General features: G+C 41.6%; 1 protein-coding gene across 3 annotated transcripts in view; it reads left to right on the top strand.

The window, feature by feature from the left end:
• LOC140194560 (GTP-binding protein Rit2-like) overlaps positions 1–24313 on the top strand; it is a 387704-nt gene that overhangs the window by 152500 nt on the left and 210891 nt on the right. For all 3 annotated transcript variants that reach the window (XM_072251778.1, XM_072251777.1, XM_072251779.1), the window contains exons 2-3: positions 5985–6041; positions 23261–23334. In XM_072251778.1, coding sequence (XP_072107879.1) covers positions 5985–6041; positions 23261–23334 — 131 coding nt within the window. The remainder of the gene's footprint in view (positions 1–5984; positions 6042–23260; positions 23335–24313) is intronic.

Raw genomic sequence — 24313 nt, 5'->3', positions numbered from 1 at the left:
TACCGTGTGCTTTAAGTTTGCACACTAATCTCCTGTGTGGGACCTTGTCAAAAGCCTTTTGAAAATCCAAATATATCATATCCCTATCCAGTCTACTAGTTACATCCTCAAAAAATTCTATGAGATTCGTCAGACATGATTTTCCTTTCACAAATCCATGCTGACTTTGTCCAATGATTTCACCGCTTTCCAAATGTGCTGTTATCACCTCTTTGATAACTGACTCTAGCAGTTTCCCCACCACCGATGTTAGGCTAACCAGTCTATAATTCCCTGGTTCTCTCTCCCTCCTTTTTTAAAAAGTGGGGTTACATTAGCCACCCTCCAATCCTCAGGAACTAGTCCAGAATCTAAAGAGTTTTGAAAAATTATCACTAATGCATCCACTACTTCTTGGGCTACTTCCTTAAGCACTCTGCGATGCAGACCATCTGGCCCTGGGAATTTATCTGCCTTTAATCCCTTCAATTTACCTAACACCACTTCCCTACTAACATGTATTTCCCTCAGTTCCTGCATCTCACTGGACCCTCTGTCCCCTACTATTTCCGGAAGATTATTTATGTCCTTCTTAGTGAAGACAGAACCAAAGTAATTATTCAATTGGTCTGCCATGTCCTTGCTCCCCATAATCAATTCACCTGTTTCTGTCTGTAGGGGACCTACATTTGTCTTAACCAATCTTTTTCTTTTCACATACCTATAAAAGCTTTTACAATCAGTTTTTATGTCCCCTGCCAGTTTTTTCTCATAATCTTTTTTCCCCTTCCTAATTAAGCCCTTTGTCCTCCTCTGCTGGACTCTGAATTTCTCCCAGTCCTCAGGTGAGCCACTTTTTCTGGCTAATTTGTATGCTTCTTCTTTGAAATTGATACTATCCCTAATTTCCCTCGTCAGCCACAGGTGCACTACCTTCCTTGATTTATTCTTTTGCCAAACTGGGATGAACAATTGTTGTAGTTCATCCATGCAATCTTTAAATGCTTGCCATTGCATATCCATCGTCAACCCTTTCAGTGTCATTTGCCAGTCTATCTTAGCTAATTCACGTCTCATACCTTCAAAGTTACCCTTCTTTAAGTTCAGAACCTTTGTTTCTGAATTAACTATGTCACTCTCCATCTTAATGAAGAATTCCACCATATTATGGTCACTCTTAACCAAGGGACCTCTCACGTCAAGATTGCTAATTAACCCTTTCTCACTGCTCAATACCCAGTCTAGAATAGCCTGCTCTCTAGTTGGTTCCTCGACATGTTGGTTCAAAAAACCATCCCGCATACATTCCAAGAAATCCTCTTCCTCAGCACCCTTACCAATTTGGTTCACACAATCTACATGTAGATTGAAGTCACCCATTATAACTGCTGTTCCTTTATTGCACACATTTCTAATTTCCTGTTTAATACCATCCCCAACCTCACTACTACTGTTAGGTGGCCTGTACACAACTCCCACCAGCGTTTTCTGCCCCTTAGTGTTACGCAGCTCTACCCATATCGATTCCACATCCTCCCGGCTTATGTCCTTCCTTTCTATTGCGTTAATCTCCTCTCTAACCAGCAACGTCACCCCACCTCCTTTTTTTTCATGTCTGTCCCTGAAAGGATGTGCTGAAACTGGAGAAGGTTCAAAGAAGGTTCACAAAAATGATTCCAGGATTGAATGGCTTGTAATATGAAGAATATTTGATGGTTTTTTGCCTGTATTCACTGGAATTCAGCAAAATGAGGAGCGAACTCATTGAAACCTATTGAATAGTGAAAGGCCTTGATAGAATGGATATGGAGAGGATGCTTCCTATGGTGGGAGAGTTTAAGACCAGAGGACACAGCCTCAGAATAAAGGGGCATCCTTTTAGCATGGAGATGAGGATGAATTTCTTCAGAGAGTGGTGATTCTATGGAATTCTTTACCACTGGCTGCTGTGGAGGCCAAATCTTTATGTATATTTAAGGCAGAGTTTGATAGTTTCTTGATTGGTCAGGGCATGAAGGGATACAGGGAGAAGGCAGGAGACTGGGGCTGAGAGGAAAATTGGATCAGCCATGATAAAATGGTGGAGCAGACCAAATGGGCCAAATGGCCTAATTCTGCTCCTACACAGTATCTTATGGGCTCATAAAACTGATTGAGCTGATTGGCCATGGTAGGGGAGGAGGAGACTTGGGAGCACTTCTTCTTGATGTTGGTAAGACTTTGTAGGGAATTACAGACTGTCCAGCTATTGTTGTTGAAGTCTGTCTCCAGTTGATCCTTGCAGGTAGCTTTCGCCACTTTCAGAACGTTATTGAACTGCTGTTTTGCAGGGCTGTATTCCTCTCTGTTTCCAGCCCTGTAGGCATGATACTTTGCAGAGCTGAGAGTCCTCAACTCCTTGGTGAGCCACGACTGGTCATTATTATACCTGACAATGATATTTTTAGGAAGACACATGTCTTCACAGAAAGATCTGTACATTGTTACAGTGTCAGCGTATTCATCTATATGGCTACACCAGCCTTCTATGTCTTTCTAATCCATGAAGCCTAAGTAATCTCTCAGCCTTCCAATAGCATCAGGAGTCCTTCACTATCTGATGGTCTTGGTTGGTCCAGATTTTTTTATAGCTGGGAACAAGCATGATCACAGCATGGTCAGAGTTGCCAAGGGGCATCCAGGAAAAATGGCAGAATGCCCCTTCAGTGTTGGTATCGAAGTGGTCCAAAGTTCTGTTCCCACATGTGGGGTAGCTAATCATTTGGTAGTATTCTGGCAGATCATGTTTTATGTTACAATGGTTTAAATGTCCCATAATAACAAAGTATGGCAATCTAGCAGACTTGGGACTTTGATGGTGCTGGATTTTCTGGACTTTTGGATGTTGTTTGTTATCACTATATATTTCCAATTGATTTTTTTTTATGTTACATGGTATCATAATAAATTTACTAGTGAAGTGGACAAGTTTAAAGAGAGTGTGAGACCAAGGCCTGGATACGTAAAAGGAAATTTAGGAACTGGGATGCTTGTAAGTGAGAGAGGAATGAGGAAATCAGAGTGAGTGTAAATGGAGTGCAGTAAACATTACCTGGTGTACCAATTTTTTTTGGTAGGGGAGAATTCTGATCTTGGACAGCAGATTATTGGAGTTATTCTATGAATTCAAAATCCCCAAACAAAGTGATCTGACTAACATATTAAATTATAACATAATTAAGCAGCCATTTTAACCATTCTGATAAAAATGGGAGCCATGACATGTTTTGTTTGGTCTCGATCCTTTATATTGGGACTCCAAGCTGCATTTTATTCAAATTGTTCTTAAATATTTCCAGACATCTGCTTAGAAATTCTGAGCATCTGTTTCCTGCTGGGATTCAGTTCCATAGCTCCAGTGCCGAGAAATAAGCTTGTTAAATATTACTCAATTTCAAATTATCTTAAACAATACATACCAATCATTTCTTGCACAGCATTGTTGATAGAATCAGGAAAAATGGAGTGTGACTACTTCAAAAACAGGTCAATTGCTGCTTTTTAAATTTTGAGTGTTATTTAGATGAAATAGGTTGATGAGATACATGAATTGTGCACACAACATCAACCGTATAAATTTAAAATCCTGTGAAAATCTATTCAATATGATCTATATTAGTTCCACCTTGTCTGTCGTTTGATAGGTAATACATATGAACATTTAATCAAAAGGCAAAGAACAAGGAATGCTGAGTTCTCATGTCATATGAAATATAACCTCAACTGCCTTGTGTATTAAATGTAAACCCAGATAACCCGACAATTTTCCTTGGTGAAGGAAATTCTTCTCTTCTGCACCTTTCTATGTAACCATAAGACCATAGGCAAGGAGCAGAACTTGGCTATTTGGCCCATCAAGTCTGCTTTGCCATTCTATTATGGCTGATTTGTTATCCCTCTCAACCACATTCTCCTGCTTTCTCCCTGTAACCTTTGACACCCTGAGTATGAACCTATCAATCTCCGCTTTAAATGTACCAAAGGACTTGTCTTCCACAGGTATTTATGGTAATGAAATCCATAGATTCACTACCCTGTGGATAAAGAAATTCCTCCTCATCTATGTTTAAAGTGTAGGTCCCTCTATACTGAGGCTGTGCTCTCTGGTCCTAGATGTCCCTACTATAGGAAACATCCACTCCATATTCACTCTATCTAGGCCTTTCAATATTTGATAAGTTTCAATGATATCCCTCCTTATTCTTCTATACTCCAGTGAGTAATACAGATACAGAGTCATCAAATGCTCTTCAAATGCTGTCGACCCAAAGACCTGAGATCTTTGCAATCTTTGGGCACAGAGCTCATAAAAAGCGATGGAACGGACTTTTAACATCGTAAACCAGCATGTTGTTGTTACATCTCCTGCTTGCTGTGAAAATGGGGGACACCACCCTCTCCCTTGCCAGGAAGGGAGAGAACCTGTAGGTTGCCAAATGCCGAATGAATTGCGATAGTCTTTGGGGTAACTGCAAGGTCTGTGTCTTTGCTCACACTTGTGCTCGGTAGTGGGTGCGCCTTTTGTTTTGCTGGTGAGGGGGAATTGTTGCTCGCTGCCACTGATGCGCGGGAGGGTGGAGTTGGTGGGGGGTACTTTTGGGTTCTCATGTTTAACTGTCATTCATTCTTTGGGGCACTTCTCTGTTTTCGTGGATGTTTTGCGAAGAAAAAGAATTTCAGGATATATATTGTATATATTTCTCTGACATTAAATTGAACCTTTGAACCTTTGAAATGTTAACCCTTTCATTCCTGAAGGTATTCTTGTGATCTCCTCTGGACCCTCTCCAATGCCAGCACATCTTTTCTTAGATATGGAGCCCAAACTTACTCACAATATTGCTAATATGGTCTAACCATTTCTTTATAAATCTTCAGCATTACATTCTTCGTCTTGTATTCTAGTCCTCCTGAAATGAATGCTAACATTGCATTTGCCTTCCTTACCACTGACTCAACATGCATGTTAATCTTTAGGGAACCCTGCATAAGAACTCCTAAGTCCCTTTGCACCTCTGATTTTTAAATTTTTACCCAGTCTAGAAAAAAGGCTATGCCTTTATTCCTTCTACTGAAATGTATGACCATACACTTCCCTACATTATATTCCATTTGCCAATTTTTTGCCCATTCTTCCAAACTGTCTACGTCCTTCTGCAGATTCCCTGTTTCTGCAACAACACCTGTCTCTCCATCTATTGCAGCGTCCAAAAACTTGATCAAAGATCCATTAATTCCATCATCTAAATCATTGACATATACCTTGAAAATAAATGATCCGAATACCACCTCCAGTGGGACACCACAAGTCAGCAGCAGCCAACCAGTAAAGGCCCCACTCTATGCCTCCTGCCAGTCAGCCAATCATCTATCCATGTCTGTATTTCTGTTTGGCCCCTTAAGCAGCCTCATGTGTGACACCTTGTCAAAGGCCTTCTGAAATTCCAAGAATACAACATCCACAGACTCTCCTTGATCTGTCTTACTTGTTATTTCTTGAAGAATTTCAGCAGATTTTCTGCTAGGGAAGCCACGCTGACATTAGCTTACTTTATCATTTGTCTCCAAGTACCCCCAAACCTCATCCTTAATAATGGATTTCAACATCTTCTCAATCACTGACGTCAGGCTAACTGGCCTATAATTTCCTTTCTTCTTCCTCCCTTCCTTCTAAAACAGTGGGGTGATGTTTGCAATTTTCTAGTACTCCGGAACCATTCCAGATTCTAGTGATTCTTGAAAAATCATTGCAAAGGCCTCTACAGTCTCTTTAGCGCCTCTTTCAGAACTCTGCTGAAAGTTTATTTTATAAACTGTGAGAAAAAGCTTCTCTAGGCTATTGTTCTCTTTTTATTTGTTACCTTATTACTACCAGTAGAGCCAAATGTCATATTTTCATTTCAAAGGACACAATTTTATTAAAATATATCAAGAAGTACTAAAATTGTTCCTTTGTCCTGTTACAGCAATGACAATGCAGTTCATCAGCCACCGTTTCCCTGACTGCCATGATCCAACAATAGGTAAGCCAGTAAGCTGCTTTATTTTTTTCTTCTTCCAAAATAGTAAAATGTAAAAGGAGCTTTACTGGTGTATATGACACATAAACTGTTCCCAGGGTTCCAACCAGGTCCAGGTGTTAATTTTAACTGAGGTTTTGATGACAAACTCCGCCATCTTCATCAGGGATAATGCCTAGGCACGTCTAGTCTGGTGGTATAGACACGCAACTCCCGTTATCTCTCCCTTCTGATTGGTTAGTCCTCAACCAATCAGGTTTCGCTGTCCCACCTTGTCATATCCTAGCAGAAAAGACAGTGGAACAGCAATGGCAGGTATTCTTGGGAATAATGCAAAGGTGCAAAATCAGTTCATCCCCTCGAGAAGGAAGGATTCAAAGGGGAGAAAGTGGCCACAGTGGTTGACAAAGGAAGTCAGAGATAGCATAGCATTAAAAAAAAAGAAGTATAACAGAGCTAAGGTGAGAGGGAAGACGGATGATTGGGAAATTTTTAAGGAGCAACAGAACTTAACTAAAAAGGCTATACGGGGAGAAAAAGTGAGGTATGAACTCAAGCTAGCTAGGAATATAAAGGAGGATAGCAAAAGTTTTTTTAGGTATGTGAAGAGAAGGAAGATAGTTAAGAACAATGTTGGGCCCTTGAAGAATGAATTGGGAGAAATTGTTATGGGAAACAGAGAAATGGCAGATGAATTTAATAAGTACTTTGGATCTGTCTTCATTAGGGAAGACACAAGCAATCTCCCAGATGTATGGATGGGCTAAGGACATAGGGTAACAGAGGAACTGAAACAGATTGACATTAGGAAGGAAACGGTGATGGGACTGAAGGCTAACAAATCCCCAGGTCCAGATGGTCTGTGTGCTAGGGTACTAAAGGAGGTGGCTCTGGAAATTGTGGATGCATTGGTGATCATTTTCCAATGTTCCTTAGATTCAGGATCAGTTCCTGAGGATTGGCGAATGGCTAATGTTATCCCACTTTTTAAGAAAGGAGGGAGGGAGAAAACGGAGAACTATCGCCCTGTTAGCCTAACATCAGTAGTGGGGAAGATGCTAGAGTCCATTATTAAAGATGAAATAGCGGCATATCTTAATAGCAGTGATAGGATTGGGCCGAGCCAGCATGGATTTACCAAGGGCAAATCATGCTTGACTAATCTATTGGAGTTTTTCGAGGATGTAACCAGGAAGATAGATGCCGGAGATCCAGTAGATGTGGTGTACCCTGACTTTCAGAAGGCATTTGATAAGATACCACATAGGAGATTGGTAGGTAAAATCAGAGCTCATGGCATTGGGGGGAGGATATTGACATGGATAGAAAACTGGTTGGCAGGTAGAAAGTAAAGGGTAGCAGTGAATGGGTGTTTCTCGGAATAGCAGGTGATGACTAGTGGGGTGCCACAGGGCTCGGTATTGGGACCACAGCTGTTTACGATTTACGTCAATGATTTAGAGGAAGGCAATTGTGAATAACATCAGCAAGTTTGCTGATGATACTAAGCTGGGTGGCAGTGTGACATGTGATGAGGATGTTAGGAGAATTCAAGGTGACTTGGATAGGCTGGGTGAGTGGGCAGAAACTTGGCAGATGGCATTTAATGTGAATAAGTGTGAGGTTATTCACTTTGGGAGCAAGAACAGGAAGGCAGATTATTATCTGAACGGTGTGGAGTTAGGTAAGGTTGAAATACAAAGAGATCTAGGAGTACTTGTTCATCAGTCTCTGAAGGTGAATGAGCAAGTGCAGTAGGCAGTGAGGAAGGCTAATGGAATGTTGGCCTTTATTACAAAGGGAATTGAGTACAAGAGCAAGGAAATACTTTTGCATTTGTACAGGACCCTGGTGAGACCACACCTGGAGTATTGTGTGCAGTTTTGGTCTCCAGGGTTAAGGAAGGACATCTTAGCTGTGGAGGAGGTGCAGCGTAGGTTCACTAGGTTAATTCCTGGGATGTCCAGACTGTCTTACGCAGAGAGGTTAGAGAGACTGGGATTGTACACGCTGGAATTAAGGAGATTGAGGGGGGATCTGATTGAGACATATAAGATTATTAAGGGATTGGACAAGGTAGAGGCAGGAAATCTGTTCCAGATGCTGGGAGAGTCCAGTACCAGAAGGCATGGTTTAAGAATAAGGGGTAGGTCATTTAGGACAGAGTTGAGGAGGAACTTCTTCTCCCAGAGAGTTGTGGAGGTATGGAATGCACTGCCTCAGAGGGCAGTGGAGGCCAATTCTCTGGATGCTTTCAAGAAGGAGCTAGATAGGTATCTTATGGATAGGGGAATCAAGGGTAATGGGGACAAGGCAGGAACCGGGTATTGATAGTAGATGATCAGCCATGATCTCAAAATGGTGGTGCAGGCTCGAAGGGCCGAATTGTCTACTTCTGCACCTATTGTCTATTGTCTATTCCACTTCTTACTTAGAGTAAGACTTTCGTCTTTCTACTTTGATTAACCATGCAAAAATCTGTCAAGAGAGGGAAGGGAAATGCCCGGATAGTGGAGAGCACCCCTGTGGCTGTCCCCCTCAGCAACAAATATCTTGTTCTGGATGCTGTTGAGGGGGATGACGTGACAGGGGACGCCCACGGTGACCGGGTCTCTGGCACTGAGCCTGGCGCTGTTGTGCAGGAGAGAAGGAGGGAGAAGAGAAATGTGGTAGTTGTGGGGGATTCCATAGTCAGGGGAACAGACAGGAGATACTGTGAACCTGACAGAGATACCCGCATGGTGTGTTGCCTCCCAGGTGCCAGGGTACGGGATGTCTCGGATCAGGTCCTGAATATTCTAAAGGGGGAGGGTGAGCAGCCAGTTGTCTTGGTACATGTTGGTACCAATGACATAGATAGGACAAAGGAGGAGGTCCTGAAGAGAGATTTCCAGGAGTTAGGAAGGAAACTGAGAAGCAGGACCTCCAGAGTAGTAATCTCGGGATTGCTACCTGTGCCACGTGCTAGCGAGGGCAAGAGTAGTGGGATCAGGCAGATGAATGCCTGGCTGAGAGACTGGTGTAGGGGGCAGGGCTTCAGATTCTTGGATAATTGGGATCTCTTCTGGGGAAAGTATGATCTGTTCAAAAAGGACAAGTTACACCTGAACTCGAAGGGGACCAATATCCTGGCGGGAAAGTTTAATAGAGCTGTTAGGGAGGGTTTAAACTAATTTGGCAGGGGGATGGGAACCGGAATGATAGAGCAGAGGAAGGGGAAAACAGAAATAAATCTAAGATAGTGAGCAGTAAAGATGTCAGGAAGGACAGGCAGGTGATGGGGCAAATGTGTAGCCATTGGGATGAGTTGCAGCGCAATAAAGTTGCAGTGAAATCAAAGCAAAAAGTATCAAATACTGGTCTTAAGGTGTTGTACTTAAATGCACGCAGCATAAGGAATAAGGTGGATGATCTTGTTGTACAGCTACAGATTGGCAGGTATGATATTGTGGCCATCACTGAGACCTGGCTAAAGGATGCATGTCTCTGGGAGCTGAGCGTCCAAGGATACACGGTGTATCGGAAGGATAGGAAGGTAGGCAGAAGGGGAGGCGTGACTTTATTGGTAAGAAATGATATTAAATCATTAGAAAGAGGTGATATAGGATCGGAAGGTGCAGAACCTTTATGAGTTGAGCTAAGAAATAGCAGGGGTAAAAGGACCCTGATGGCAGTTATTTATAGGCCTCCAAACAGCTGCAGGGATGTGGACTACAAATTACAACTGGAAATAGAAAAGGCTTGTCAGAAGGGCAGTGTTATGATAATTGTGGGGGATTTTAACATGCGAGTAGATTGGAAAAATCAGGTCGGCACTGGATCTCAAGAGAGAGAATTTGTAGAATGTCTGCGAGATGGCTTTTTAGAACAGCTTGTTGTTGAGCCCACTAGGGGATCGGCTGTACTGGATTGGGTATTGTGTAATGAACCGGAGGTGATTGGAGAGATTGAGGTGAAGGAACCCTTAGGAGGCAGTGATCATAACATGATTGAGTTCATTGTGAAATTAGAAAAAGAGAAGCCGAAATCTGATGTGTCGGTGTTTCAGTGGGGTAACAGAAATTACAGTGGCATGAGAGAGGAACTGGCCAAAGTTGACTGGAAAGAGACACTGGCGGGAAAGACGGCAGAGCAGCAGTGGCTGGAGTTTATGCGAGAAATGAGGAATGTGCAAGATAGGTATATTCCAAAAAAGAAGAAATTTTCGAGTGGAAAAAGGATGCAACCGTGGTTGACAAGAGAAGTCAAAGCCAAAGTTAAAGCAAAGGAGAGGGCATACAAGGAAGCAAAAATTAGTGGGAAGACAGAGGATTGGGAAGTTTTTAAAACCTTACAAAAGGAAACCAAGTAGGTCATTAAGAGAGAAAAGATTAACTATGAAAGGAAACTAGCAAATAATATCAAAGAGGATACTAAAAGCTTTTTCAAGTATATAAAGAGTAAAAGACAGGTGAGAGTAGATATAGGACCGATAGAAAATGATACTGGAGAAATTGTAATGGGAGATGAGGAGATGGCAGAGGAACTGAACAAGTATTTTGCATCTGTCTTCACTGAGGAAGACAGCAGGATACCGGACACTCAAGGGTGGCAGGGAAGAGGAGTGTGCGCAGTCACAATTACGACAGAGAAAGTACTCAGGAAGCTGAATAGGCTAAAAGTCGATAAATCTCCTGGACCAGATGGAATGCACCCTCGTGTTCTGAAGGAAGTAGCTGTGGAGATTGCGGAGGCATTAGCGATGATCTTTCAAAAGTCGATAGATCCTGGTATGGTTCCGGAAGACTGGAAGATTGCAAATGTCACTCTGCTATTTAAGAAGGGGGCAAGGAAGCAAAAAGGAAATTATAGACCTGTTAGCTTGACGTCGGTGGTTGGGAAGTTGTTGGAGTCGACTGTCAAGGATGAGGTTACAGAGTACCTGGAGGCATATGACAAGATAGGCAGAACTCAGCATGGATTCCTTAAAGGAAAATCCTGCCTGACAAACCTATTAAAATTTTTTGAGGAAATTCAGTAGGCTAGACAAGGGAGATGCAGTGGATGTTGTATATTTGGATTTTCAGAAGGCCTTTGACAAGGTGCCGCACATGAGGCTACTTAACAAGATAAGAGCCCATGGAATTACAGGAAAGTTACATATGTGGATAGAGCGTTGGCTGATTGGCAAGAAACAGAGAGTGGGACTAAAAGGATCCTATTCTGGTTGGCTGTCGGTTACCAGTAGTGTTCCACAGGGATCAGTGTTAGGGCCGCTTCTTTTTACATTGTACATCAATGATTTGGATTATGGAATAGATGGCTTTGTGGCTAAGTTTGTTGACGATACGAAGATAGGTGGAGGGGCCGGTAGTGCTGAGGAAACGGAGAGTCTGCAGAGAGACTTGGATAGATTGGAAGAATGGGCAGAGAAGTGGCAAATGAAGTACAATGTTGGAAAGTGTATGGTTATGCACTTTGGCAGAAAAAATAAATGGGCAGACTATTATTTAAATGGGGAAAGAATTCAAAGTTCTGAGATGTAACGGGACTTGGGAGTCCTCGTACTGGATTCTCTTAAAGTTAACCTCCAGGTTGAGTCAGTGGTGAAGAAGGCGAATGCAATGTTGGCATTCATTTCTAGGGGAATAGAGTATAGGAGCAGGGATGTGATGTTGAGGCTCTAGAAGGCGCTGGTGAGACCTCACTTAGAGTACTGTGGGCAGTTTTGGTCTCCTTATTTAAGAAAGGATGTGCTGACGTTGGAGAGGGTACAGAGAAGATTCACTAGAATGATTCCGGGAATGAGAGGGTTAACATATGAGGAACGTTTGTCCGCTCTTGGACTGTATTCCTTGGAGCTTAGAAGAATGAGGGGAGACCTCATAGAAACATTTCGAATGTTAAAAGGCATGGACAGAGTGGATGTGGCAAAGTTGTTTCCCATGATGGGGGAGTCTAGTACGAGAGGGCATAACTTCAGGATTGAAGGGTGACCTTTCAGAACAGAAATGCGAAAAATTTTTTTAGTCAGAGGGTGGTGAATCTATGGAATTTGTTGCCATGGGCAGCAGTGGAGGCCAAGTCATTGGGTGTATTTAAGGCAGAGATTGATAGGTATCTGAGTAGCCAGGGCATCAAAGGTTATGGTGAGAAGGCGGGGCAGTGGGACTAAATAGGATAAAATGGATCAGCTCATGATGAAATGGCAGAGCAGACTCGATGGGCCGAATGGCCTACTTCTCCTTTGTCTTATGGTCTTAATTACGAGGGGTGATTGATAAGTTCATGGCCTAAGGTAGAAGGAGTCAATTTTAGAAATCCTAGCACATTTACACACTTAGTCCAGCGGTTGTTGAACATATGGCCTAAAGTAGAAGGAGATGAGGAGAAACTTAAAACTTTCTGCATTTTCACTCAAAGTTGAACTGCACATGCATGTAACGAGAGCTGTATAACTCACCTCCTTCGACCTGAGGCCATGATCTTATCAATCACCCCTGCTGTGGACCACCTGGAGGTTCAAGATGCTCTCGTTACATGCACGTCCAGTTCATCTCTTTAAACTAATTCTAGATTCTGCTACAGGAGAAAATAACCTCTCTACATCTACCTTGTCAAAACCCCTTAATATCTTACCTGTCCTTAATATGGACTGGGGCCTCCTTAGTGCAAAAGATTTTGACTGGGTAGAATTTGTTAGGTGCATCTAGAGGGTTTCTTAAATCACAATGTAAATAGTTCAATGAGAAAAGGGCCTATACTGGTCCTGGTCTTCAGAATTGAACCTGGTTAGTTGATTGACCTTTCACTGGGAGGACATTCAGGAACAATAATGACAATTTCTTAAGTTTTAAGATAGCCATAGATGCCATCTTATAGACTATGCTTATCTATTAAATGGTCTTATGGTCTATTATAGACCACTATAATGGCTTTAATACAGCCAGATATAAGGTATTGCACTTTGGAAAATATAATGTGAAAGGACACTGGTAAAGCCATTAACAGTGTTGGTATACAGAGGGATCTTGGGGTCCAAGTACATAGCTCCCTGGAAGTGGTTGTATGCATTTGTTTAGAGTGGTGAAGGTAGTGTATGGCATCCTTGCATTTATTTGTTGAAGTGCTGAGTTCAAGGGTCAGGAAGTTAGGTTACAGCTTTATAAAACTCCAGTGAGGTCATGTTTGGAGTATTGCATTCAATTCTAATTGCTCCTAATAGGAAGAATGTTGAGGTTTTGGAGAAGGTGCAGAGGAGGTTTTATCAGGATGCTGCCTGGATTAAAGGACTTGTGCTTTAAGGAGAGGTTGGGCAAACTTGGGTTGTTTCCCTGGAATGGCAGAGGATGAGGGCAGACAGGACAGAGGTTTATAAGATTATAACAGGCATAGATAGCGTAGGCAGCTGATATGTTTTGTGCAGGGTCAAAATATCTAACACTAGCAGACATTGATTTAAGGAGTCAGAGTGTAGGTTCAAAAGAGATATGCAAGCAAGTTATTTTTATAGAGTAGTGGGTACCTGGTATTTGCTGCCGATGGCGTTGGTGCAGGCAGATATGACAGAGGTGTTCAAGAAGCTCTTAGACGGACACATGAATGTGCAGAGAATGGACAGATACGTTTAGTTAGGCATTTAATTACCAGCTTAACTAATTTGGCACAACGTCATGTACCAGGGGCCTATTTCTGTGCTGTATATTTCTGTTTTATCTTCTATATTTCAATCTAATCAACAGACACTGTTCTAATCTCGAGCAGATACAAGCCTAGCCTGTTTAACCATTTTTTTCATATGACAACTGGCACATTCCAGGTTTAGTCAAGCATGAACTGATTCAAATGTTGGCATGGCTGACGAGCTGAAACTGTTGAACGAAATGTTAAATCTGCAAGCTGTAAAAATGTGCCAATTTAGAGGATGAAGTGCTGGCCCCTGAGCTTACATTGCTCTTGGAGCGGATTGGGGAGTAGATGGAAGGGTGAGTGTAGATCATGGGTCGAGAATTCAAGTAACTGTCTACTGGATGCTCAGGGTCACCCACATATACTAAAGAGAGCAAAGCTTTCCCCAGTTTGCATTCTGTTTCCCCAGATTATCATGAGCAACGAATGTATTATGATTATCCTTGTAAGTGGCGTCACAGGTAGATTGAGTCATAAAGACAGCTTTTGAACCACTGGCCTGCATGAATCAAAGTATAGGATAATATAGTGGGTAACATATGCTGTTCATAATAGAAACAGTTTTACATAATTCCCAAACACCGCCATTGAGTTGTTGTGTTCACTTTAAGAGACAGTGTCTGAAGAAGCACCTAAAACAACTCTTGCATGTTTTATTAACAAAGTCCTACATTGGTGACCCTGATGCTCTCGGATGATTCCAGAGTTATTCAACAACATCTCAACCAACACGGTCGCGATGATGATGTCAGAGTTTTGGAAGTGGCACGGTGCCATGTGGATTACACAGGCGGAAACCCAGTTCATGCTGTGAGAATTCACCGCTGACACGACCCAAATTATACTACATCATAGCATCGCTAAGTAGCTCCACTGCAACCAGAGTGGTGAGCCTACTGGAAGACCCGCCTGCATGTGGGTTTGATTTCAACATCTAATAGACGTGAGACAGTGGGAGGAGAAGGTGGCAGCTCGACGCAACTCGCAGCGGCCACTCCAGTGGTGATGTCTGTTATTTGTCAAGTGGAGTGCCGTGCACAATCCTGATTTGATGGAGACGGACGTGAGAGCATGAAGGAACATCCGGTGAAATTTCTGAAATGCCTGCTTCGCTGCTGCTGCTATTGTGTGGTCCAGAATCTCCGGAGGAAAAGCTCCGAGTCCTCGGCTTTGCTTGTTGCTCGGCAGCCGTGTTGGGGTCGAAGCGTTCGGGAGAGGATGGTGCTCGGAAAGGCTGCGTTGGAGGGACTGGTCGGAGGCTCGAAGTTTTCGGACAGACTCAGAGTCCACTGCGGTCAGGTGCTTCCAATGGTGTTGCATCGGCAAGCTGGCAGTGCTTGGAGGTTCACGGCAGGGAGAGTTTCTCCCTTCTGCCGCCTGCGTGAGGTGATGAGTCTATCGGGACTTTGAGACTTTTTTTTTACTGTGCCCGTGGTCTGCTCTTTATCAAATTATGGTATTGCTTTGCACTGTTGTAACTATGTTATAATTATGTAGTTTTGTTAGTCTTAGTCTTGGTTTGTCCTGTGTTTTCTTGTGATATCATTCTGGAGGAACGTTGTTTCATTTTTTAATGCATGCATTTCTAAATGACAATAAACGAGGACTGAGTGTCCTCATAATCTAATCTAATAATCTAATCTGTTTGGACGAGTACATGGACATGAGGGGTTTAGGGGGGATATGGTCCAGCTGCAGGCTGGCAGAATAACAGTTTGGTATGGACTGGATAGGTTGATGTGCTGTAGTGCTTTGTGACTCTATAACTCTAAAGGAAGGTTACATGTAGTCAACAAATCAGCAAGCACTTGTGGAACGAGAGAAACAAAGTAATATTGCAGCAGGGTGACCTTCCATCAGAACAAACAGTTCTGACGCAGATAGGAATAACTGGTTAACTAAAATGGTTGAATTCAATATTGAGTCCCAAGGACTGCACCTTGCCTAGTTGGAAGGCAAAATGCTGTTCCTTGAGTTTACATTGATCTAGACATATGAGCTGATCACAGAGTTTAGGCTCTTCTTCCAAAGGCATTAAGCTGTTAGTTGTATTCCATGTAGTTTCTGAAGTACACCCAACACACATTGAGATACTGCTTTGCATGTTCTCATTCTCTCTTTCTTCATCAGTTCCTTGTAGCTGCCAACTCACTGTTTCCTAAAGTTGGTTTGTCCAGGCAGTACCCTGTTACCATTGTATGCTCAGAAAAGGTGAGTCCACCTGGGAGTATGGGTGTGCTGGATCCCCTTACTTTCTAAGGCTATGATATTTACTAAAACCCAGTTCCTTAATTCAAATAACTTCATCCAGTTGACTCTCAGGATCACTAGTGCACACATATGTTCTCCACAGTCTTGGAATAAACATGTACTGGAACACACACAGTTCCCAAAATTCTGAAACCCACACATTCTCCACTACCTGGAAGCCGCACACTTCCCACAGTCCTAGATTCCCCACATTCCCCACAGTCCTGGAATCCACACATTTCCCACAGACCTGGATCCCACAAATTCTTCACAGTTTTGGTACCCACACGTTCCCCACAGACCTGGAACCCATGCGTTTCTCATAGCCCTGGCACCCACTCATTCCTAAAGTCTTGGAACCGATTAGTTCCCCACAATCCTGCCACCCACATGTTCCTCACAGACTTGGAACATGCACATTCTCGTAGTCCTGGAATCCACACATTCCCCATAGTCTAGGAACACACACATTTCTCACTGCCTTGGAACCCACACATTCGCTGCACTTGGAATCCATGCATTCTGCTGTGACCTGGAAGCCACTATTTTCTTTATGTTTATTATACAATCCCATTGCCTTTTCCTGTAGATTTCGAATTTTACCGTATCATCAAGACATTTAGCATTGTACTCAGTTGCTAAAAGGGGGCAGAGGCTATTGTTTCGTCTCATTTTGCAGACGACATTTAAACATTAGAATAAATCTCTGTTTCAACTATTTCTGAAGCTTTAGAACACAATGTTTCTGTACACCGACTGAAAATTAAATAGAGAAACTGTAGATGATAGACAAATTGAATAAAGAGATTATATGCTGGGAATACATTCAGTCACAGAATTGTAAAACATAGAAACAGTTGCTGTGACTTCGCACATCTCTTCTGATCATTTTGCCCACGTACATTTATCCCATTTGTTCATATAAAGACCTTCTCCTTCTATGCCTTGACTATTTAAGTGTCTGCATATTTCCTATATGTAATAATTCTATCTGATTCTACCTAATAGTCTAGCAATCACTCTCTGTGTTAAAAAAAATCTTGTCAAAATCTCCTTTAAAACTTCTATCATTCACCCTAATACATACCCTCTGCTTTGATACCCATGCCATGGGGAAACATATCTAGCCCATCTGTTCCTCTCACGTTCTTATATACTGCTATCAGATCACCTCTCAACCTCACTTGCCCCAGTGTAAACAAGCCCAGTTTATCTAATCTCTCCTAGAAATAAAGTCCTACTATCCATGCAATATTCTGGTGATCTCCTCTGCACCATTTTCAGCACAATCACATCCTTCTTATAAATACAAGGCATTCTGCAAATGCTGGAACACATACAAAATCCTGGGGGAGGGGAACACAGCAGGTCAGACAGCATTTATGGAGAGGATTAAACAGTCGACATTTTGGGTCAAGAACCTGACCAGAACTGCATACCATCCTCCAGGTGCAGCCTAGCCAATGCTTTGTAAAGTTGCAATATTACATTCCAGTTCTAACATTCTATTCTCTGGTTTATGCTAGATCAGCCATGATCTTATTGAATGGTGGAGCAGGGTCGACAGACAAGATGGCCTTCTCCTGTTCCCATTTCTTATGTTCTTATTTGTCTTCTTTAATGCCCTCTGCACCTGTGTTGTAACCTTTGGGGAACTATGGACTTAGACCACTGAAACTCTCTTTTTGTTAATACTCATTGGTGCCTTACCATTTACTGTATATGTTCTACCACTGTCTGACTATCCAAAATCAATTACTTTGCACTTATCAGGATTTAATTCTATCTGCCAGTGTTCTGCACAGTCTTCCAACAGGTCTATATCCTGTTGCAGCTTTCAGTGACCAGCCTTGCTATCCACACCACCACCAATTTTTGTGTCATTGGTAAACTTACTTTGACATTCATGTCAGACATCATCATCATCAGCGATTACTCATGGTCAAGTATGATTCTTCTCCTGTTGATCGATGTGATCACTTGTTGGTCATGAGATGACTGAAGAGGCCGATCAGTGATCCAGAAGTCCTCTTGCAGTGTTGGCAGGTATAGGTCATTGAAGTGGTGGCTGTAGCTGCTTGGGCCTTTCCCAGTCTCTCCTTACTTTGAAGCCACTTTGTCTCAGTGGCATGGTGGAGGTATTCTTCAAGCTGTCCATTCCCCTCATAGACAGCCCTTTTCTAGCTTTCCCTATCCTGTACTAATTCCTCCCATCCATTCAGGTTGATTTGGCACTTCCTCCGCTGGGTCTTGATATTGTCCTTGAACCACTCTTTCTGCCCTCTAGGCGTGCGCTTTGCATCCTTGAGTTGGCCAAACAGGAGTTGTTTAGGGAGCTGGAAGTCAGAGATGCGGATGATGTGGCCGACCCATCGCAATTGCTGGTGAGTCACAATTGTGGCTATGGAGTTAATGTTAGCTTCCTCCAGGATGCTGGAGTTAGTGCACCTGCTCTTCCAGCTATCTCTCAGACACTTTCAGAAGCATCTTTGATGGTAAGTTACTAGGGGTTTTATGTGTATGCTGTATGTTGTCCATAACTCCGCTTTATATAGAAAGGAGGGGAGGACTTTAGCTTTATAGACCCAAAACTTAGTGTTCATCCTGATAGCCCAATCTTCAAAAACACTCTTTCTTAGGCTGGCAATAGCTCCATTTTCACAGCCTATTCTGCAATTTATTTCAAAGTCAATGTTGGCTTTTGAAGAAAGAAGGCTGCCAAGATATGGGAAACGATCAGTGTTCTCCAAAGGGATTTTGCCAACTTGGATGGTTGGAGATTCAGAAGCTTGATCTGGAGGAGGTTGGTGCAGGACTTGGAATTTCTTGATGTTTTGATCAAGTCCCAGGAGATTGTACGCTCTGCAAAAGCATCCATTATGCACAGCAGATCCTCCTCAGAGTGAGCTATGATGGCATTGTTGTCTGCATGTTGGAGCTCCATGATGGAAGTAGTTGACACCTTGCTCTTTGACTTGAACATGTTAAGGTTAAAAAGCCCCCCCCTATCTGTCCTATAGAGAATCTGGACTCCATGTGGGAGGTCTTGACCTGTAAGATAAAGAATGGTTGCAAAGAAAATGGCAAACGGTGTTGGGACAATGATGCACCCCTGTTTGACCCCAATCTTAGCCTTAAAATGTTCTGTTTCAGAGCCGCTGTTGCTGATGACTGTATAAGAGCTGAAGGATCTTGGGGTATTTCTCTGGGCACCCGATTTTGGACAGTACCTGTCAAAGGGCAGGATGATTTACAGAGTCAAATGCTTTTGTAAGGTCTATGAAGGCCATATAAAGTGGGAGATTTTGTTTCTGGGCTTTCTCCTGCTATTGATGTGCTGTAAAGATCATGTCAGATGTTCCTTTGGCTGGATTGGAGCCATGGTGAGATTCAGGCAGGAGATCTTCTGCCAGAGGTGAAAGCCAGTCACATAAAGTTTAGGTGAGTACCTTTCCTGTAGTAGAGAGGAGGGAGATGCCTCTATAATTACTGCAGTCAGCTTTGTCACACTTTTGGAAGAGTGTGACAATCCCTGAGTTCAGCTGGAATCTTCTGGTCCCAGATCTTGACAAGCAGGTCATAAATATGATTTAAAAGTTCCATGCCACCTTCCTTGAAGATTTCTGCTGGAATTCCATCAGGGCCAGTGGCCTTGTTGTTCCTCAATTTCTTGCAAGCCGTCTGCACCTCTTTGATACTTGGAGGCTTACTCATGTCCTCCTTCATGGGTTGTTGTGGAAGCTGGTTGATTACTTCAAAGTCAACAGTGATGTTACGATTAGGTAGTTCCTGAAAGTGCTTCTTCAATCAAGAATTGATGGCATCGTTGTCCTTCAGCCCCCTTTGTCCATCTTTGGAGTGAAGGGGGTTTAGGCCACAATGGTTTGAGCCATACACTGCCTAGGTAGCAATAGAGAAACCCTTGATATCACCAGAGCCAGCAAGCTGCTCTATTTCTAGGGCCCTCTCAGTCCACCACTGATTCTTTATTTCGCTTACTCTATGCCAGACTATGGCCTTAGCTTTGGAGTTGGTTTCTCTTTTTGCCTTGCAGTTTGATGTCCTTCTGTCAGGCACAGAAAGCTTTCTCTTTGTCATTGATGAACTCTTCTATTTCATTGTCATTTTCATCAAACCAATCTTTGTTTTTCCTGGTCTTGTATCCAATGATGTTTTTACAAGTATCAAGGGTGGTGGTCTTCAGTGTGGTCCAGTGTGCCTCAATGTCCTATGGATACTGTCTTGGGAGTCTTTCAGAGAGGGCAGCCTGGAGATGTTGTACCTTTGCTGTGTCTTTTAGGCTCTTGATGTTGAACCTGGGATGGCTCAGCTTCTTTTGCACTCTACTCTTCCACAGGATTTTGATGGACATTGGTGACCGAATAAGCCAGTGATCTGTCCAGCCCTCATCAGGACTGATCTTGACTCTTGTGCTCTTCATATCTGTGCATTCCCTCCTTTGAACAATGACATCATCTATAAGATGCCAACTCTTTGTACAGGGATGCATCCACAAAGTTTTCATCTTATTTCTGTGGCAGATCCGAGTGTTGGTGATGTTCAGCACACTTGGAGAGCAAGAGCACGCCACTGGAGTTGACGTTGCCAGCACCTTCCTTCCTAATTGTGCCTTTCCAGGAGTCGCTGTCCCTGCCAACTCTAACATTGCAGTCTCCAAAAAGAATGACTTATCTTCCTTGGGAATATCTGACAGTATGCGGTCCAGGTTGGTGTAGAAAGTGTCCTTAACATCCACTGGTGAGTCTAGGACTGGAGCGTAGGCACTCGCAGCTGTAGCCGTTTGGTTGTTAGCAAGCTTAAGGTGCATTGTCATTGATGCTAACTGGCAATATCAGACATATGACATTCAAGTCTGTCATTCATATCCATGTTGTTCATATATGTATATCAGAAATAGAGATAGTTCCAACACCGATCCCCTTAGTACACCACTAATCATAGACTTCCAATCAGAAACCAAATCATCCTTCCTCTCACCAAATCAACTTTAATCCAATTAATTGTTTCATCTCAGATCTCAAGTACCATAACTTTCTTAAATTGCCTATTATTTGAGACATTGACAAGTACCTTATGAAAATCCACTAAAGACATCTATCACCCTGCTTCATTAACCTATTGATTACCTTCTCAAAAAATATATCAGTCATTACCGACTGGGACTAAAATGAACTGTTTCTGCAGAACCTTGTTCCACATTGGTGATTAATCCAAAGATATACATGTTAATTTTTTAATATTCTAATGGGTTAAAATGTATCATTACAGTTTTCAATTCTGCAATCATATCTAAATTCAAACCATTTCTTCTAAGGTTCCTTAACCACAACATAGGAACTTCTGATATTAACTTCACAAAATCCTGTTAATTTATCCATGCACTTAGAGCAATTTGACACTTTTTTTTTACAATTAGATCATTGCTTTCCTTACAGCTGCTCTGCGAGAAGTCTTCAGGGATGCTTTGGTCCTTTGTTCTTATCAAAGCTTCAATGCAACATAGTTTTTGTTATATATAACTAAAAGCTATTGGAAAGGTTGACACAAAATAGGTACTTTGCTTTCAGAACTGGATACATTTAGATATGAAGAAAATATAGTGTTTTGATCTTGCAGCCTTTTGGCACCAATAAACAGCTATCACTCATGTATTACAGTTAGTATCCATTGATATGAGTGCTTTGTGTGAAGCAATGGTCTTAACTGTCAAAGCCTCAGGACTGCACACATTTATGCTCCAGGAATTCCACAATTTAAGAGCAATAGTAGTTAACCCATCCTGTTGCAAACTATTTTCTAATATTGTGTCTGGAAGATAAATAGTAACACAATACAGAGCAATTCATAAATTAAATGTTGTTACTAACCTGCAGGAATAGAAATTCAATGCTAATTTATACAGCACAATCTTTGATCATACAAATTACTCAAGTAGTCAGTTCTGTGAATATCTGCAAGACCAGAGTGAGTCAGTTTCATTCTTTTTAATAATAATTTGTTATGAGGGTCAGTCTGCTTGTGGTGCTGGTCAATATAACAGCAATCTTTCCTGAACCCTGAAGTAGTAGAAGCTATAAAAGCTGTATGATTACTTGTCATTTTGTAGAGAACCAACAAAATATTATTTTCACTCAGAAAAGACAGTACTTTAAGCAATTCCACATAGACCTTAGATGAAAGAGTATTATCTTCTTGAAAGAGTGCCTGGTAAAGTGTTTTCTTTGCTTGGAAGGAAGAGACAATAGACCCATATGTCACTTTCATCCTAGTGAAATGCTCCAAGAAACACAGCAGTACAAAACCTTGAACAGGCTAGATGATGACAAATGACTATTGGGTATAAGGATGAGGCAGAGGTTTTATCATGACAACCTTGAGATGAGTTTATTGCTGCAATCAGTAGCAATGCCAAAGGGGAATCAATGGAGTAAGGATATTTAAAAACCTATATCATTATAATTAACAATCAATAAAATATTTGATCCATAATCAGTGTCCTGAGATACAAGGTGGATAACAATGAAACAAAGAAGAAGCTGATATCTCGCTTGGCACTGGAGTGTTTGCAACAGCACACAGGACACATAGAACTGGCTATTCAAAAGGCAGTATTTCTTTAAACTTAGTTTCCATGCGCATGATTCAATTTGTGTGGCCAATACTGCTAAGTTCTAGTTCAGAAAATTGGCAACTGGATGAAACTTGTGCATAGAATTAAAATCAAAATCCAAATGTAGTCATTAGACCTTGACTCGAATCAGTTCCTGAAGCAATCACCTCTTTTGGTTGGAAGTAAAATTAGCAGCCAGGGAGTTCTGAACCAAGAGTGTAGAAAGTATATTTTGAAGATTGTATTTGCTCATTTTCAATGTTGTATTCTGAGGAATGGGGCAAAGTTGTACTCGTAATTTTGTGATTTCTCTAAATGACCGTTACTAGAACCAAATAATCTGCAAGCTGGCTTTTAGATTCACTGGTAAGAACAGAACACTGTTTAGTAGAGTATACATTGGTTTATTCACAATATTTAATTGCAGATGTTTTTAAAGATTTCTGCAAAAGATGAAATAATTTAGAAGTCATGAGCTTCTAATTAAAACAGAAGAAAGTTTTCATCTTCCAAATCATTTTATTTTCAAATGGAAAAGGGCAAACATTTGGAAATGTGCAGTTCCTGAAAAGGGATGTATGTCAGAATGAACTAGTTGTTGCTCTTTGATTAATAGCTGGGACCATAAGCCACAAAGGATCAACTATTTTATGTGTGTTTTACTCTCTTGCAGAAGATGCATACAAGACTCAAGTACGTATTGATGATAATCCTGCATACTTGGACATATTGGACACAGCTGGCCAGGTTAATTCTATTTATGTGTTCTTTTTCACCTTTATATCAAAGCAACCACAAAAATATAAAGCTTTCAAACAACCAATTAGGTCAGAACAAGGCTGAAGGGAAAGAAAATGATTGCTAAAAGATTGAATAAATGAACAGTTTATTCTTGAGTACCAAGCAGGTTAAAATTAAAATTTTCTCATTTTACCCACAAGAATCCAGATTCCAGCATTTTGTTTAATTGCTCACTCACAAAACTGACTAGTAAGTTCAATCTATTTTCCTCCCTGTAAGGTAATTTTGAACTGGCTTCAAAATTTTAATAGCTAATGTAGTAAATCACTTATGCCTAAAATCCATCAAAATATTTTGTTTGAAGGATTATTTGAGTGCTTGTCTCCACTGAAGGTAAGCTGCCATACCAAGTGCAAGGGGCAAAGGAACAATTATAGCAAGATAGGGACATGAGCTATTCCATGCAGCAACATTGCAGTCTATCTTTCACTGCCGTAACTAATATTTCCAGTGAATAAGTTGAGGGAGAAAGATGGGTTTCCAAAATCTTGTGTTTTTTGGTGATTCTGACAATGCATAGATCAAATTCTCCTGGAACCAAAGAGTAATTTGGATGGTGGAAAGGAGAGGAGGCTAGATGCTGAGGCAAGAATTAAGTAGCAACTGGTCAGGGGATATAGAAAATAAATTTAATATATTAATGCTTATGGATTGTCAAAGCCATGTATTTGTGCCAATACTGTAAGTGTATTGTGTTCAAATATAAACTTAAAGCTGTAGAATAATACAAAATTTTAGAATATAATCTAAATTGTGAGAAATTACAGAGCTATGTGGTGAAGAGGGGTTTAAATGTCTGAATGGATGATTCATAAAAGTCTAATTTTGCATGTGCAGCGTTGATTAGGAAAGGTAAGTAAATGTCATCGTATACTGTGAGAGGAGTTGAATTATGGAGGTTATGGTTTGTTCATTTAAAGCATTG

This window comes from Mobula birostris, chromosome 3, assembly GCF_030028105.1.
Source record: "Mobula birostris isolate sMobBir1 chromosome 3, sMobBir1.hap1, whole genome shotgun sequence".
NCBI lineage: Eukaryota > Metazoa > Chordata > Chondrichthyes > Myliobatiformes > Myliobatidae > Mobula > Mobula birostris.
The sequence above is the reverse complement of the archived record's forward strand: the minus strand, read 5'-3'. Positions and strand labels throughout refer to the sequence as shown.